This window comes from Aphelocoma coerulescens, chromosome 3, assembly GCF_041296385.1.
Source record: "Aphelocoma coerulescens isolate FSJ_1873_10779 chromosome 3, UR_Acoe_1.0, whole genome shotgun sequence".
In the NCBI taxonomy this organism is placed as follows: Eukaryota; Metazoa; Chordata; class Aves; order Passeriformes; family Corvidae; genus Aphelocoma; species Aphelocoma coerulescens.
The window spans coordinates 87,903,436-87,921,871 of record NC_091016.1 but is presented as its reverse complement, the minus strand read 5'-3'; the positions used below and the strand labels follow the sequence as shown (position 1 = coordinate 87,921,871).

Here is an 18,436-nt window from a genome sequence, read left to right as displayed (position 1 = left end):
CTTCATCAAAAGTATTTTTTCCAGAAACTAAGAACTGTACTGGTAAAGTTTGCATGGACAATCCTTTTTTCTTTTTATCTACTTTCTACACCTTGAAACATTAACACAAACTGCATTCCCATCCATTCTGGAAACATAAAATAAGAGGTATATGCAGAGATGAGGAAATTTGGTCCTATCACAATTCAAAGCAAGCAAATTTCAAGCAATTACCATGTGTTTGAAGTACAATACACTGGATGCCCACATGTCTTCGAACTATTATCCCTGTTCAGGTCCCTTTCTGGGCCAATTCATTTATTTAGATGGTCTCCTTTCTCTTTTACTACCCTCATAAACCCACCTCAGCCCTGGCTTTGGGAAGTACATCTGACACTGCAGGAACAGAAGGAAGCACTGAGAACACAACAGCACCCATGAATCCATCCTGGCTCACACTTGCCAAATCTCTCTGCTATCCTTACAGTAAGTCTGCACACTTCCATTTCTCTGAAGTGTTGCTCTGAAATGATGAGCAGCTGCTGCAGGGAATGATGCGGACCAGGTGCAATGTATACTCAACTAAATATGGTTCCTTCAACACTAAGAGAAAGATGCCTTGTTTTTGATGTCCTGAAAACCTACAGCTCCCATTTGCCAAGAATGATTAGCTCTTTTTGGAAGAGATTAAGTCTTGCTAGGAATCTGCTCACCTATTGTTTGGGATATATAGAATGGTCTGCAACTGCTGTGACTTAAGCAAAATTTCCTAATTAAGCATCCCCAAAGTGTCCCTGGTGAGGGACAAGAAGCCTGTAGCAATTCACAGGCTCTTTCTGGTCTGCTCCATGCCTCCAAGTCTACTTTCTTCTTGGATGTGGTAATTTCAGCAGTTGTTGTCAATGGCAGTGCACAGGACCTCAGGAGTGATGCAAGAGGAACAGGCAGAGGACACAGAGCAGAGCCCATCTGTCACCCAGGATCAGTCACCCAGGTAAGGTGAGCAGCTCTATCCTATCCTGATCATCCTGAGAAATGCTGCAACTAGTCCAACAAGATCCTCAATGCCTTGTACAGAGGGAAGGAAATGAGACTGAAGCTCTGGGTCAGGTATGTGAGCTGGTCCGGGACCAGCAGCTGTGCCAGCTGTGGGTCAGTCTGCTCACCTCCATGTGAGGTAATGTGAACCAGAGCATTTAGAGAGAGGTAAACATAGCTGAGGGGTTCACACAAGGTGATTTAATCTTCACTGACCTGATGCACAGACCTGTGCTGTAATTCCCATCTGATGCATCAACTCCCACTCCAGCATGTGCAGAGAGGTGATGACAGTATTTTATTTGGTCACAAGAGACCTCAGAAATCTACATCTGAAGGTTTTATATTACCATTATTTAACTTCAGAGCTGATACCTCTCAATTCCAGCTGTTTGGTGACACCTTGTTTATATACTGGTTTTACTGAAAGCTTTTGTATTGCAGTTTTCTGCCATTCTGAGTTCAGCTATGATTATTTTGACTGTGGACCCGCAGCAAGGAGCAGGGTGCCATTTCAATTACAAGTCAACCTTCTCCACAATATCTTTTAAAGGCTTCTAAATTAAAAAAAAAAAAAAAAAGGAAATATTTCAACTACTTTTGTGTGCGGAAAACAGACAATTACACTTAAATGCACACTTTGATGCCATCAGCTCTTAGAAGGTCAGATTAAACAAAGCGAGAGAAGAAAGGTTTATTAGCAAATCTGATCCATCTTCTTCTAGAATATTAAATTCTACTGAACTACATCAGTACTGAGCACCAAATTTCTTAAAGGGGTGCCTAAATTTTGTCCCTCTCAAAGGCCATTTGCCTTACAGTTATGAAACAATGTGCAGCCATACATATATATATACATATATATATATATATACATACATATATGTATATATGTTCATATATACATATATGAACAGTTTGTTGCTAAAAACCCATGCCAAATTTTTCAGTTGATTTTAATCTGGCTTCAAAACAACTGCCAGTGGCTCTCTTGATATCTTTCCCCAGTAAATTACAATGCCCTTCCTAGAGATATGCCTGATACTTTCTTTTCATGTAAGTCTTTAAACAACCACACAAGCCTCCACTCACACTCTTTCAGAGAAATTAAAACTCACTTTTTAAAACAAACCAAGCCTGGGCTAGACAGAGCTGTAGTTTGACCAACTACAGCTGCTCCTATTTATTTATTTTATTAAAATAAATAAAGTGCCCAAGGACAAAGCTTTTAGTAGTGCTAGACTGCACTGGGACTCAGAGGTGTTTGCTGGCTGTCTCTTGTCAAAATGGGATAGATGAAAATTCATTGCAACACAAAAATCCTGGAATAAACCAATCATTTTGCTCTTCAGTTTGCATCAAATTTAACAGAATGTGTGTGTTTACTTCTTCCTCTAAAAAAACTCAACCCTGTAAAACTCACAAAGAGCATCTCATTCCCACATCCTAGTACGATTCAATTGCCTTCTGCTCACCTAAAACCCGTACTTCACTTCCAAACTGAACCATACTTCCTAGGCTTAATGTTTGTTGACTGCTGCAATGCATCATTTGAATACATAGCATATTCCACCCCATAACATGCTCAATTTCACTAGTAGCTGAGAAAAACAGTCAGTGTGACAATATTCACCAGGGAATCCTTGTCAGAAAGTGCTGTATGAAGAGTAAAATATATATTTTTTTTGGGTCTTGGGAACAAAACTTGGTATTGGAATCAGAAAGTCTCTTGAAGGTTGTGGTGTCTGATACTGTGAAGCTGACAGGTCTCTTCACTGGACCTTACCTGTCTGTTCAGTCAAACGCTCAGCCTGTATTTCTGGACTCTTTACAGAGCAGATACCTGGTTTGAAGTAATTAAAGAAATTGAAAGGGATTTTTAGGGAGAGAGAAAGCAAAGGTAAGAGAATTGTAAGTGTAGAGGGAGGAGAGGGAGAGATCTTTCAGTCTGCAGGGCCAGAGTGCTCAGAGAGCTGAGGCACAGTCATGGCTCAGCCATCTCATTTTCATTAATATATATTTGAATACAGCAAATAAAACCAAAAAACTAAAAAATCCCAAACACAACAAACAAAACCAACCCACCTCCTGTTACACATCCTTATTGCTTCTTCTCATGCCCTTAACATAGGACATACTATTCAAGATATCTTTTACAACTTAAATTATGTTTGTTATATTTGACCAAGAAAGTTTCCACACTGCAAACTGCCTTTACACTAGCGAGTGCAATCACAGTCAATCAGGCCAATTGAACAGTAGAGGCAGGCAGGGGTCTAACAAAGGCAACAAAATTGAGTCCACTTATTGCAGTGGTTAATTTTGTTCTGCACATTCATCTCCCTATCTCCTTTGACAGTACACTTTTATATGCCTACTCGAATAAATAAATATATTGCACAGCTCCTGCTGAAGGGGGGGAAAGGAGCTATTGCAAGATTTTCTCTACTTAACATGCATGTATACATGACTTCTGTTTTGCTTTTTGAAGCCTAGCTCTCACCACAACATAGAGGGATTTTGCTTTTCTCCACCTGAAAAGATCAGAGAATGTTATAAATAGCAAGACAGCCCTCATCAGAAAATAATGGAAGTTACATTATGCGGAATGAAAAGTATGTGGCTAGCTTCTTCACCACACTCGAGGCATGAAAAATTAAGCAGTGCTGGAAGCCTTTGCAGTGATACATGGATGGAATTTCATATCACATCTTGAAGATCTTGTTTCTATTTTATTGCTCACCTGCTAGAAACAAAGTACATCATTTGCACCTTGTACTGTGCTACATAAGCATCACACATAAAACAACATCCAATTCTGCCTCATGGTTTCCCCTGAATTAGTGTCCTGTCATGTCAGACTTCAAAGAGTACCCAAATGCTCAGTTTTAGTCTCACTACAGAGCTGCAGCCTCCAGTCATCCCTCTGTGTGGTCAGTGTTGGCACTGTGAGGCAGCATGAAAAATAACACATTCCCTAGGAGGAATTTAGAAAACCAAAGACCCAACCTTCTATCCATATGGACTGACTGAAGTGGCATTACTGAGGTAAGGTTGAAGCATGAGTAAGTTTGAAGCTCGACTTTATTAGAAGCCTGATGGATATAACCCTTTGCCACTACAAAAAGCTCTGCAGATGAAGGGAATAATGGCTTTCAGGTTCTTGCCACCTCCTGAGCCAAAGCAGAAATAATTCTGGCCAGTGCTGCAATCTGTGAGGAACATCAATGGCCAATACAGTCATATAAAGAGAAAACCACATTACTGCTTTCCATTCTCTAAGAGCTAGCCTTAGCTACTCCTAATATATCTCCAGGATGCCAATGAAAAAGGGTCTTTTGTTGTTCCCTACTGTGTTAAATATCCCTCCAGCTGAGAAAGAAACTTCTTGCCCTCTTGCTCCTCTTTTCCACATTTATCACCTCTTTCACTCTATGCTCCTGTGCAGAGCACTCCCAACTCAGTCCCTATACTCTTCAAAGATATTATATTTATATACACAGAGAATACAAAGAAAGGAAAAAAGACAAAGTAAGAGAACACTGTTTATTTTTAGGGAGATAAAAAGGAATAGTAAGTGCCTTTATCCAGCAGAGTATATAATAGTTGACCTCCTGCATCCTGCCTTTGATTTTCTCCTCATCACAATCATCTCTTGTTGGCTAATTCCCAGCATTTTTCCCTCAGGCTGGCAGGTTGGCATGGATGGTTAGCAGCTGCCAGTATTTCTCCTCCCTGTCAGCTACGAGCCATGCTAATGTTAGATGCCTGGCTCAGTCCCACCCAGGGTGCTGCTGCATGCCTTCGCTTCCAACATACTCAGCTTTTGCCAGCCTTGAATCCCAAATCTGAGGTCCTGTCCTGCCTTTCTCCCTGCAAAGCTTAACCAACCGTGTGAGGGAGTTAACCCATGCCAACCAAAGAAGCAGATGACAAAATTCACAGGACTAGACCCTGTGGGGAAAAGGGAGGTTTTGCAGCAGTAAAGGTGATGCCTTAGATTTTAACTTTTATATTTTTCAAATCCTGTACTGCTTAGTGTGTAACTCTGAAGTTTCTTGTAGCCTGTTAACTTCTCCTCTCTCATGCTGGTTAGACATAACAAAGCCTCTCCAAGCTTGCTCTCCAAGGACACCCAGATTGTCCTAGACCCAAAATGTGTAAGCTAGCATCTTAAGAAGGGGGTAAACTTGGGGAAATTGCATAATTAACTGAAGTTTTAATTGGAGAATTGATCCTGATATGCAAATGAACCAAACTTACAAAAGTGTGAGGCACTCGTGACGTGGGGTCCATCTTGGGTGTAGCCTTTTTGACTGCCCAGGGTGTACCTCTGAAGGCCCTTCAAATAAATACCTACCTTTGTTCCCTTATTCTTGTCTAGCCTCTGTTTTTAGGTGGCCACCCCAGGCATCAAAATAGAGAGAACGTGGAGAAATTAAGCCTTTGGTGTGTGCTTACATCTACTTTGAACATCATTCTCTTAACAGCAAAGGAAAGAGCTGTGTGGATAAATCCCACAACCTCATCTTAAAAGAGATGCTGCTTCCTTTTGCTCCTTGGAAGGCTTGGACACCACAGATAGCTCAGTTTAATCCTTTTGGAAGAAAACACTTCCAGCAGATTGTTCATTGCACTAAAAAAAGGTCATCACTCTGAAACAGATTCATGAAATCTGAGCGCTACAGGTAAAATGAACCAACCTACTGGAGAAGCAAGTTTCTAAAACTTGAAACAGAAAGGCTGGTATCAGACCAGTGCTAAAGAAAGCTTGGTCTGCTGTTTCAGAAGACTTTTGATTCGCTTCATCTGAGAGGAAGGCATTTGGTGCTCTCATGGATGGTGAAAGTTCTTTTCAATTGTAAGCCCCCAAATCAAAAAAATGCAAGCAAGGTTGAGAATCTCTATTTCCAACCTGTAGGAATCTAATGCCACTGAGGAGTTTTACTTGTTGCTGTTTCTATTTCTGTCTTTTCACCATGTAACTGCACCCCCAGCTTTCAAAAGAGTGAGTGAATTAGGTGTTTGCACAGAAGATGTTCCCCTGTTCAGTGCCCAGTTTTCGGCTTGCCCATGCAGACTTGCTGTGCACTTCCATTAGCAGAGTTAGGCAGGTAATAATAGCAAATAAAAAGCCCATTCGATGAAGCACTGGCTCCTTCTCAAGTAAAGTTGAGTACCACTACAGCATGAATGACTCAATCATCTACTCGAGAGCTATTACTTGCAGCGATGAAGCAATGTTAATTGGATAACGGCCTGCTGCCAGCTAATATTGGCATGACCTACAAAACCCCTGGCTGACAGCCGTGTCTCTCTCCATCACACCTTTTTTTGTAGTCTGGATGGGAAGTGGAAACCATTAAAAAACCTCATAAGTGCCATTTAACTTCTTATCATAAATTAAAAACTTAATTAAGTGCCTTGTTAGAGGAAGGAAGACCAGTTTTTGTGATTAAATAAAACAAAACAACAGTTAGGGGTATGGAGTGAATAACAAACTTTACAGCTTCAAACTCAGTTCTTTGAAAGTACTAATTCTGGATTGTGTTTACCAGCACCCGCTAGAGGAAAACTGCATAATTGCTGAAAAATACCCTGGGTGAAAAGCAGGCAAGGTTCTAGTTGTCTGGCAAAATGCAAATGAAGAAAAAAGCTAATGGGGCCCTCTTTTATGAGCTGTAGGCAGCTGAAACACTCAATTCCTTTAACTGGCTCTGAGGGTTGATAGTTCACACACCACTCTGAGTTCACATCAGATAGTTCACAAGGCCACATCTGAGCCCTTGCTATTATGCAGCTGCTCTGTGCAGCTTGTCTACGCACTGAAATATGTTGCTTTAAAAAAAGGTGTGGTATGAAATCAAATTACCAAGACCAGCACAGAAGGGTTTATGGAAACTCTTCAATCAGTGCAGAATTAGCTCCATCCTGACTTTGTTTAAGTTGATTAAGGAAAGGTTTGAACTGAGGCACATTAAGACATGCTTGAACTAACCTGAAATGTCTAACACAAGGTTTTGCAGTGGTTTAAAACCCTCTAAATCCAACTAGTCCCAATTCTGTGTGCACACAATGTCTCCCTACTGAAATGACTGGTGTATTGTAAAGACTGCTCTCACTTGTAACTGGATATAAACAAGAAATAATGTAAAAAACATCTGTTCCCTGTTTAGCTAGACAACAGTTAACAATGTCTGGATGCCAGATTAACAAAATGACCCCAACATACTATGAAGTAAAAAAAAAGTCTGCAGTTTAGACTTCAGAGGCAGATTTACTGCTTTGAATAATCAGAAATAAGTTATTTTCTTTGATGTTAAGCTTCCTCACACCAACATAACATGAATGTAAAAGCTTTATATATAAAGCTTTATCCAGATCCAACATGAAACCTTTGAGAAATAATAGTAACAACAGTGCCCTTTCTCTGCAATGTACTTCAACAGTTTTCAAACTATGCCAGAATTTAAAATACAGTGTTTTTGTGGTTGACTTAAAAACAGCTCTGTGAATTTATGAGCGATTGTCACCTTCAGAAAAGTTTTGAACAGTGAAGACTATATTTAAAAATTATTTTTAGTATCTGTTTTTCTATAATATTACACACCAACATAAATTGTCTCTAAGCACAAAAAAAGTATTCACTCAGGATATTCACTTTCAACTTTTGTTTGAAATTTTTCCACTGGAAGAATAACCCCCTACATGACAGAGTAAGTCAGTTTTCACAGATACCTTAAGAAATAACTCACTGCTGCCAGAGGTCTGCAGGCCACAGACTGAAAACAGTAGCCTTGGGAAGCATCCTTAGCTTATGAACCAAAGATGACCCTGCTAACTTCTTTAAATGCAGTATAACTAAGATGGTGTTTCCTCTGCTTTTCAGCTCTTAAAAACCAGGAGTGTTTCAGTTCCTCTTGCAGGGAGCTCTGACACTCTTGGAGGCACTTCCCGTATCTCTGCACAGGCACCTACTGAAGCGCCCAGCGCTGTGAAGCTAAGTCACACTAGAAGCAGAGATGAGCATTTTAACCACTAAGTAACTGGTGGGATAAGCTTTCCTTATCCCAAGTGACTAGCTTTGTGAGGAAATTATTTAGCTGACCACCTCACACACAGCTATTCAAGTAAAGTAGCCACCAAGAAAACGAAGATGCAATGCATTTAGCAGCAATTAATTTGTATGTGGAAAATATCTGTACAAGTAAGCATTGGTAACTGTCATTATCTTTTTTTGTAGGCTAAGAGAGTTCTTTTCCAGGATGAGAAAGTTAAAGCCCTTGTACTCTGCAACTAATAGAAGCACATGGCAAGGTAGCAGTGGTGGTCTTAGGTGAGGCATAACAATTTCAAAGTTCTCGGAAAAACCATAAGAACTAGATTCACTACTTCTGCAACTCCATGAGCTTCACTGGAGCCATAAGAGCAGCCAGTGTAACCCTAAGTTACTAAAATGTTTTGATCTTTCATTGAGATGCATTCTAAAATGTAAAACTCCAATACTTCATTTATTCAAAGGGGATTTGCTTAAATAGAAATAATTTATGGTTGAACTGGAGGATTTTTTCTTAGACAGTATCTCATATAAAACACATAGAAAGACAAACCTTTGTATTTTAAACCTTTAGTGTCATATTAATACAGGACTGGGTGACCAAGTGCAGACACATCATGACCCCTCCACTGGCCAGCAGCTCAACACCTCACTGCTGCTGGAATTAGAAATCTTCTAATTTTCAATCTACTTTTACTGAAAGCCAGTTGAAACCAATCAGTGCTTGAGTCAACACTGCCTTTTAACATTAAAGAGAAAATCCTCCATTCAGCTGTTTCAGCTCCTCTGCCTAACTAGAGCTGCAGCACACTCAGTTGTCATACCAGCAGTATGAACCTGCCATGGTCCTTTCTTCTCCTCCTTTAGGCCAGGCTCATTCTTCTGAACATCTCAGTCACTCTTCTACATGCTTATTTAAATTTCTATTATTTTTCTTTACATAACAGGACCTGAATTAAATACAGGGGTTTCACTAAGGCTTTGTAGAAAAGCACTGATAGTCTCCTGCTATTTCATACCTGTGTACCCTTGGGCATGTTTTGTCACCTCTCTGCTCCTACCCTTGCTTTGTGGCAAGAAAGCAATGTGACACTGACTGAGACTCGATTCTTCCACTGGAAATTATTAGTGGACACTGCAGAATCAAAGTGCGCATCCTAGTGCGTCCTCTGTGCTATCTCTAAACTCCTATGCAAAATGTCTGGGTTGAAGTGTCTTCATGAGTAATATCCAGTGTCAGGACTCATGAAGTCACAGCCAGTGACCTACTTCTAATGCTCTCCAACTTGTGCTGTGACAACATCACAATGCTGCTGAAGTCTCTGGAGAACTAAACCAGAGGGGGAAAAATGATGTGTGACACTTTGGGACCTGTCATCATTTAAAAACCCACCATGCCTCTTCAAGGGCATTTAGCAAATGATGGTGAAAAACCTTCTGAATGCCAGAGTACCTTCCCACTGAGCAACTGCTGTGCTGTGCCCTGGGTACATTGCTGCTCTTCTCATGACACCTTTCCCAGCCAGAGACACCAGGCAGGCAGTGCCGAGGCAGCAGGTGATGGCAGCCCTGGCCATCAGGCATGCACCTCCCCTCTGTGGGCAACAAAGCCACCAGCATGCCCTATGGTAGCTGTGCTGTCATGGCTGCATGGCTGTGAGGAAATTACAGTGGGGGTGGAAGCCAGCCAGTGAGATTCTGTGATAAAATAAACTTTCCAGTGAGGTATGTGTTTTCTACGTCCCTTGGCTTCCTGCTGTGGGAGTCACACTGCATGACAAAACCTCTGCTTTCTGACAGACTGTGTTCATGGTTTCTCAGTGGAAAACACAGTTAAATCCCAAACTCTTTATGAGGGGAGGTGTGAGGAAGCCAGTCTGAATAAGGTGCAGGAGAGCGTAAAGAAGTGGAATAAAGATATGAGCTGCCAGAGAGGGGTGGACAGCAATGAAACTCCCAATAACATGACAGCTCAAATGATTTTTCAACAATAACCTGCCATGTAGCTGTCACATCACTCCTTTCAAATTTCCTGTCTAGAAGAGCAGAGGAATATCAGGGTCCTAATACTGCCCTGAATGAGGCTATGGTAATTAAACGTTTGGGTACAATTCCTTCAGCAGCAGTGACAAAAGCGAGCTGAAGCATCTTAAAGCTTTGCCTCCATAATAAGGCTGGCATGGTGTGAACACATCCATCCTTCAGTGATTCGCAACCCACCCAAACACAAAAAGCACATCCTGAGCCATGCTGGGGCAGCCACTGACACCTGTGCCATGCACCCTTTGGCCACCACGCAGGAAGAAGGGGCGCGTTGTTATGGCGGGGGAACGGCGACATACTGTACCTCTTCCGGCAGGCTGACCACCAGGTCATTTTCCGTCTGCCCTACCAAGGCCTGCAAGAAGTACTCGCTGCAGGCAGCCAGCACAGCCCGGTGGGCGCGGAACTCCTTCCCCTCCACAATCAGCGTCACGTCACAGAGAATGTCCTGCTTCCGCTGGTCATTTAAGCAGAGGAGAATATTGGTACAGTGCACCGTTGACTCATACACATACATGGGGGAGTCAGTCTTCTCATCCACAGACATGCCGTTCACACCCTGCAGGGGACAAGGGAGAAGAAAGCACAAACAAGGCGGTGAGGAGCAGCACGGTTCCTGCGTGAATGCGGTATGGTGAGATTCAGCCCAATATCGGGATAACTCAAGACCATGGCCAAGCAGCCCATTAATGCTTAAATCCAAGAAAATTCCTAGGGAAAGATATCGCGATTGATACTGGTTTGACGCCACCAGATTTCACTCTGTCATGCTTGGATTACCTACTTGCCCCACCAACTTCCCCCCTCAAAACCAAAATAGGGTTTGGACGGGCTGCAAAGTGCTTTTCTTCAACCACCTACTATGTGTCTCCAATTTCCAATTTAGTAAGGGCAATAACATGGGGACATTGGAAATTTTAGAAGATTTTAGAAAAAAAAGAAGCTAGAGTTACTGTTGGGTTTTCTAATGGTGAAAAAAAAGGGCTTTGCGCTTGCTTCTGATATTTTCAGATCAAAGGGAAAAACCCCTCAACCCCCCCAGTCTACTCTCTGAAGACCTTGGCTCAAGTAAAAGGCAAGGTGGAACTGCACCTGATGAAGACAAGCCAAGACTAACTACAGAAACTTAATTTCTCAATCAGAATTTTAAGCCTTAAGAGGGGGAGATATTTAGCAGCTCCAGAAGAAATCTGTTTCCATGTATAGCTACTAAAGCAACATGCCTTCATCAGTAGCTTAACGTCATTTACAGAAGAGTAGATGTTTCTGAATTCCACACCCACAGACCCAAGAAAATCCCTTGACCTGTATGGATGTCTGGCTCCAGGCAGCACATGGGTGCTGGGGGTATTTCTGCCTTCAGGTCTCCCCCTCCTTCTGACAGCAGAGCAGAGGTTGGAATGATGTAAGACACCCATTACACACCCATTACTACTGTCTGAGTCAGGGAAATTCTCTGCCTGATGTTCTGCAATTTCTGACACATGTAGAACTGGGAAAGCCTCTGAACACGGAGACTGGATTTGTGGTGGTGATGGTGGAAGGAAACACCTTCCCCCAATACCCCACACTGCATGAACCCCCTTTGCACCTGAACACATTGAAGTAATTAATTTACCCAAAACTTCTTCCCTAGCGTTAGACTGAATCCCCTTGCATTATTTTCCCATTTCAACTTCTCTGAGTAGAAAGGTGTAAAAGCCTGTGCTGTGACTGAACATACCATGTATCCCAAACTAAACCCTCTTGTTTTCAGGCTTACATGGGGAAAAGGATTATTTGTATGTATTACTCTATCTGTTGTTGAAGGGAAAGTTCTGCAAATGCACAAACCTGCAGTATTTTCAAGGAATTATTTCTCCTTCTTGAGAACAACAACTGCCTTCTGAGAGGTAAAATTCAGAGGCATCAAGGGCTAAGGGTAAGATGATGGTATTTTGGTATAGTACTGCTGCATTGCAAATATCTGACTACTGTATCAAGTAAAAGCAAAATTCCTCTTCTGCTACTTTCCAATGTGGATCATTGCAGCATTCTCCTTTGCTAGTGCAATATACAGGCACATCGCTAGACCCAACATGACTTCAAACTATTTCTCTTGCTGTGAGTTCAAACTAGGTTACCATTTTCCTACAGTGCCACTTGAAAGACACTAATCATCTAGACAAGAATGGACTTAAGAGGACACACTTGTTACTTACATTTACTAGACTTCTCAATGGTAACTTCATCTTCCCACCTTTATACAAGTATTTTTAAGCCAGTGGCTACAATGACTCTGTACAAAACAGGTATTTTTGCCAACAGTGCAAAACTGTACTATTACTGGAAGTCTTAATGGAATGCTTACAGATTCTCTTTTACTGGTATTTTCAATCTTTATGCTGACTCATGCTACACTTTTGAGCACTCAGCTGAAATGCTTACATGAACAGAAAAACCCCCACAACCAACCAGCACAGATTAGCCCTTCAACAACTTAACATCTAGACAGAAGCTACATAGCTGCTAATTGATCTGCATACAGGCAGGGGAGGGAGACATTTTGGGGGGTGGGTTATACCAGCTGGATTTCTTGACTAGAAAAAAAAATTTTTTTTTCTCTGTATAAATTGAGACTAATGAGGAGAATTGACAGCGATCATGTTATTAGCACTCCACCAAGGTAGAAAAGAAAATGACACTTAGCTCATCTCACTCACAGCTTTCTGTATAACTAAACCCCGATGCTAATGATAGCGCTATAATGATGTTCTAAGTGGTCACTCTTGCGTGCTATGAAATGAAAGAGTTTACAAGAACAATCTAGTGGGAAAACCTGAGAGTTGCAAATGACAATGCAAAGGGGAAAGCAGTAAGCTTTTTTTCCCTTTATTTTCCAGGCATGTCTTCTGCCTGTAATATCTCAGATGACGAAAAAAAGGACAAGAAACCTGAAACCCAGCAGATAATGAATAGAACATCAATTATATTTTCAGTGCCTTAGAAAAATCCCACCAAACCCCAGCTAGCCTGAAATTGCAATCCTCTCTTACAGTAATAGTGCAATTTGTGTGAATCAAACCCTGAATTACTTGGTTACTAATTAGTAATTTCTCACTTTTTAACTACAGCTCTCATCAAGTGTATTTTTTAAAAAAATTTGCTGCATGGGCTGTGAAGTGCTGAAAATACCATGATGTATTTCCCCGCTGGTGAGCAAGCATGCCTTCTCTGCTAGGAAACCTGAGCGGCGCAGTCCTGGGGTGCTGGGGCTATAAACTGCACCATCCTCTCCAGCAGATCCCCACCTGCGCTCTCGGGAAGGACCTCCACCCAGCTGCCTATAACATCGTACTTTCCCAAGGCTACTGTTGTGACTCCAGGGGCTTCCTGAAGGTGGATCCATGCTGTTCCCCTTCCCACAGCCCCTGAGGATCCATGTGGATGCCCTGTCTGGCAGCTGCAATCTCAGCCTTCCACAGACTTCCCCCGGACCATGCCCCTGACCCCTTTAGGAAGCACCCCAAGCCCTGCATTGCGCACAGGGAAACTGGGGCTGGGCTGCAGCTCAGGACCACCTATTTATCAGCTTTTAATGTTTCAACACAAGTGATTTACAGTCTTTCCTTTTCCACGATCTGCCATCGACCAAATGACCTCCAGACATGAGGTGTTTCCTCTCCAAGAGGGCTTTATCCTGCAGGAAAGGCGCAAGATGGTGAAACCCTTCACTGGGAAGCATATTGTTCATTTTCACAGGGAAAGGGTTTAGAGGGCAAAGAGAAAGGGTCACTGTAGGACTTTGGCATGTAGTAGCACAAAAATTAACAGAATTCAACTCTTTTTTTTCCCCTCTCCTTGGAAGAAAAAGACCCAGGGATCTGGTATTATCTCTGAACTCTGAGGCAAGCTGGGCTGCAAGCCTTTTACACAGTGTTAATTCAAACTGCATCATTTTTTGCTGAATTCAGTATTATGCTGAGTTTGCAGAACCTTATTCATGGAAATCATTGCTACACACTTGGTATTTCTTCAGACTGAAAAGAGAATGTCTTAGCAAGCCTTTCTCTGGCTCAAAAGAACATGCTGTGCATTTGTTTGCATATAGGTCACCATGCTGCCAGAAAAAGCCTCTATGAAACAAAAGTTTCCAGAAACTGGCATGAGCTACTGTGGGCAAGAAAAGCACCATTGAAACCTAGGCAGAAAAGTTGCTGGTAAAGGCCAGCAACTGCAGTGAAGTGAACTGAAAGGTTGCTTACACGTTCCTTCCATGATGATGGGTAGAAGATCCCACCAAACCCTTCTGCACGGGCAGCATGAAGGAAGCATGCAAAACCTCAGGAGATCAAAAGCGTTGCTCATGGAACATCCGAATCAGTGCACGCTGTCTGCACTGGCTGGCGCTCATCCAAAACTCTCCAGGAACTCATGAACACATTGACTGAGCTGCTACCAAAAATACATTACCTATCACAGAAAAACAGCTCCTGCCTCACAAGACTGGAGCACAGGCAATGTGGTGTCTGTTTTTAAAGGGAAACGTGAGGGGAGAGAAAATCTTATCAAGGCAGACCAGAAAGTCCTGCATCAGAACTGGGCTAATTATGTGAAAAGGTAAATCTCTATCATGGCAGAGCTACAGAGCACTTAACCAGGCAAATTATCATCGTGACAAAGCAGCATGGCTTCTTCAAGGGGAAGTCATGTCTCTGATGGGCTCTATTAGAATTCCTGAAGTGTGTCAAATTAGCAGCGAGGAACACTGGTAAGTGTAATTAGTGTTGACTTTCAGAAATCCTTTGAAAAAACCTTTAAAAATGGCTGTTAGAGAAACTCAGTTGTCATAAGCTGAGAAGTTGCATCAGACTGGAAATCACTTAGGATAAACTGTATTCTACAGAGGAGGAATGCAGGTGCAATTTTCAGCAGGTTAGCAGTGAAATTTCTCCAGAAACTGGCTTACATCTGGCTGTGGTCACACTGTTCAACATGCCCGAGCTCCTCTGATCTCTGGAGCTACAGCAAGGCTGGGCACACTTAGTTCTTGCATGGCAGACTGCCTGTGTGTACAGGCAGGGTCCTCACAGCAGCCTGCCCACTCCTCCTGAAACGTCATTGATAAAGTTGAGCCAGACACTGGGAACAATTTGAAACAACAGAGGTTTAGACTGAACATAAGGAAAAACTGAGGAACAGGATGCCTGGACAGGCTGTGATTCCTGACCATTGAAATGAACCAAAATTCTTCCCTGTCCTCATAGCAGGATGATTGTTTAGTTTTCCTTGAGAGATTTCACAGTCAGTGCAATAAACTGTATGTACAACTGACCACTGCTGCATGTTACTGGGCAAAGAACTCACTGCATATGTCAAAGGATGAGTTACTTCTAATAAAAATATCCAGAGTCACATTACTGAGAGTACAAGTTTACATGGGATGAATATTTACACGCTGCAGCATGTATATTCCACTGTCCAATATTCCACAGACAATATTCCATTGTCCAACAACAAATGTGCTTGTATTATCATTCCTGACCTACTAACCAGTGCCTCAGAAACAAATTATTTGATGGATGTCAATGCAGATGAAACTCCAAATCGATTGTTTCCTAGACCTCCTCACCCCTGGTGTCCCCAGCTGCGGGAGACAGCAATGGACATGCTGGCTGATGCTCCCCTTTCTTGAACGGAAACTGAAGTTGTGTGGGACCAAGTTGCTGCAGGGAAGCAGTAGAAAACATCTGTCACTGACACCAGGGACTCCCACTCCCACTGGTTCCAGCGGAGCAGCTGGTTTAGGACATGAGAAGCCATACAATGCTAAATTCAACTCATAAAAGGTACATAAACTGCAGCAGAAGCATCTTTGTAGTCCATCCATGGCAAACCACCAGCAAGGATGGGGGAAAAGAGGGACCCAATGGCACCATCTCATCCCCCTCCTTGTACCCTAGGAGATGTTAATAGGACATCACATCTACAACAGTGCGCAGAGGACTCCCAACAACTTCACTGAGAAGGCCTAAAGGGGTTTATCAGTATCTCCTCATTATTCCTGTAATGTTACATTGTAATTCCTCATTTAGGAATTGTAGTACCTGACCTGGTGTAAAATGAACCATAGGTTTGGCTTGGAAGCTGGAGATCACATTTTATATCCTACTACTCAAGGTGACTCCCGACTTTCTCCTTGTTGCGTTAAGAGAGGATCAATACTCAACTGGGACTATTTTTAGTTCCAGTTCACATTCTCTCAATCAGCTCCACTAACAGTAAAAGAAATATTCTTAGGAATAGTTTGAAGTGGCCTGAACACATCTAAGACTCTTTGGTCAGCAGTAGCTGGAGTCTGCATCACAGATTTGCACTTAAACATCTCACAGTATTTCTGTTCAACAGGATTCAGGCAGAGAAGGTGAAAAAATGCTCTTTTGTTCTGACATTTTCTATTGTTTTTTCCTCCTAACAATTTAGCAAAAGGTACTCAGAAAAAAAATGGGGAGAATGATGCTAAAATAATGAAAAAAAGTTGAGAGCAACTTGTCCTTCTGAAAAATGGCAGCAGAAGCACATCAGACTTGACAGTTTTTAGGGATAAACATGCACTGTTTTTAAGTGGCAAGTGGGAGGAAAATAATTTTCCAGGCTTCCTTCCCTATCTCCTAATATTTTTTCTATGAAAAGACTTGTTCTGTGTAATCAACACTTTGTTTTTAAAGAAAGTTATCAATAACTGACACTTCAGAGCTCCTAAAATGACCATGATTGTAATTGGTTATTACATTCTCTCAATTATAGCTATAACAACAAAGGATATGATTATATTGTCACTGCTTTCCTTTAAAAAGAAACTATTGAAAGGCCTAATGATTAATTCACCATTTTTGAGAGCTCATTGTAATGACAGCAGACTATATACAAAGGTCTCTTCAGTGAGCCCATTATTCAATTAATAAATGCTGAATACTGAGCAGTCATAGTCATATGAAACTCCCAAGAATTCTGTGAATTTTTAACCAATTAATTATCAATTACAACATCATAAAACACCAGCACAAAAATAGAAACAACGAAATTTAATTATAGCTTATTCTTCTTAGTTGCCGCAAATACTATACAAGACTGATTTTGATTAATAATTCATACAGCAATAAAGTATCAGGAAAGATAATTATACTGTGCCACAATTCTCACACTGATTTCTGTAATTACAGATTACAACAGTGTTAGCAATTTAAAAAGGTTAGGGAGCAGTAGTAATTTGCTATGTCATCCTCAGCAATATTAATGTCTTCTCCTCTGAGCACCCCAGATAATTGAAAATAGACTCACAGGCCGTCAGGCTACACGGACCTTCCTCCTGCCAAACATACTGTGGGTGCCAGGGCCATTAGCAAGATTGTCTTAAGAAATGAGCTTTTCACATTGATCAAGTAGCTTCTGCTGTAAAGCAGAAGGTACATGGACAACTGAAAAACACACTGTAGAGCATTCCTGGCTGGCAGCTGCAGATGTGTTGCTGCCGAGAGTGATGGCTGGTGCTCCTGACCATAGTGCCTTGAAGAACGACCTTCACTGGACTGTGAGTGGGAAAGGGGACAGCTAAGAGAAAGCCAAGGGAGAATTAAACCACAGGCCTTCTAGACAGGCAGGTCTGGCTGGGCACACAGCAGGGCCCTGCAGACATTTGCTAACATCTCCTAAAGGCAAGAATTCCTGTTACTGAGGAGGCTGCATGGCTCCAACACATTGAGCGTCCACAGCCCAGGGAGCACCCTTGGAAATGCTGAGCAGCTGCATGTGGTTCAAGGGCCACAAACCCCTGGTCCCCATGAGTTACACCACAGGCACTGAGCAGAAGCATCAGTGCCTGGGCTGGCTTCTGGGCTGGGCCATGAGCCCCTTTTCTGGCAAGCTTCAGGTGGATTCCAAATGGAGATGAGAACACTGGAAATTCCTTCCTTAGCTAAACTGACAGGAACAGGGATGTATCCTCCAGACTGTTTTTGAACAGCTCATATGCCATCACAGCGCAGAGGCTTTGATGTTGGAATTAAGTCCCACTGCAAAATCATTCACTGCTTTTGTTATACTGGACCTAGACCCTACAGCACAACTGGATAGATACTGGGCAAAAAAAAAAAAAAAAAAAGAATAAAAAAAGAGGGACTCTGATCCTGCAGACTTTTAAAGAGAACTGCTGAATATAACTTCAGTCTGTAGCATTTTGGTTACTCACAATGATTTTGCTATTGGCAGAATACACACATGAGCAAAAATGTACCACAGCTTCATTTCTACAATGAAGGTTGTTTTTTTTAAAAGTACTGT

General features: G+C 42.0%; 1 protein-coding gene across 5 annotated transcripts in view; it reads right to left on the bottom strand.

The window, feature by feature from the left end:
* Nucleotides 1-18,436, bottom strand: part of BACH2 (BTB domain and CNC homolog 2) — a 184,052-nt gene that overhangs the window by 35,073 nt on the left and 130,543 nt on the right. For all 5 annotated transcript variants that reach the window (XM_069011142.1, XM_069011144.1, XM_069011143.1 and 2 more), the window contains one exon: nt 10,422-10,676. In XM_069011142.1, coding sequence (XP_068867243.1) covers nt 10,422-10,664 — 243 coding nt within the window. In that variant the 5' untranslated portion in view covers nt 10,665-10,676. The remainder of the gene's footprint in view (nt 1-10,421; nt 10,677-18,436) is intronic.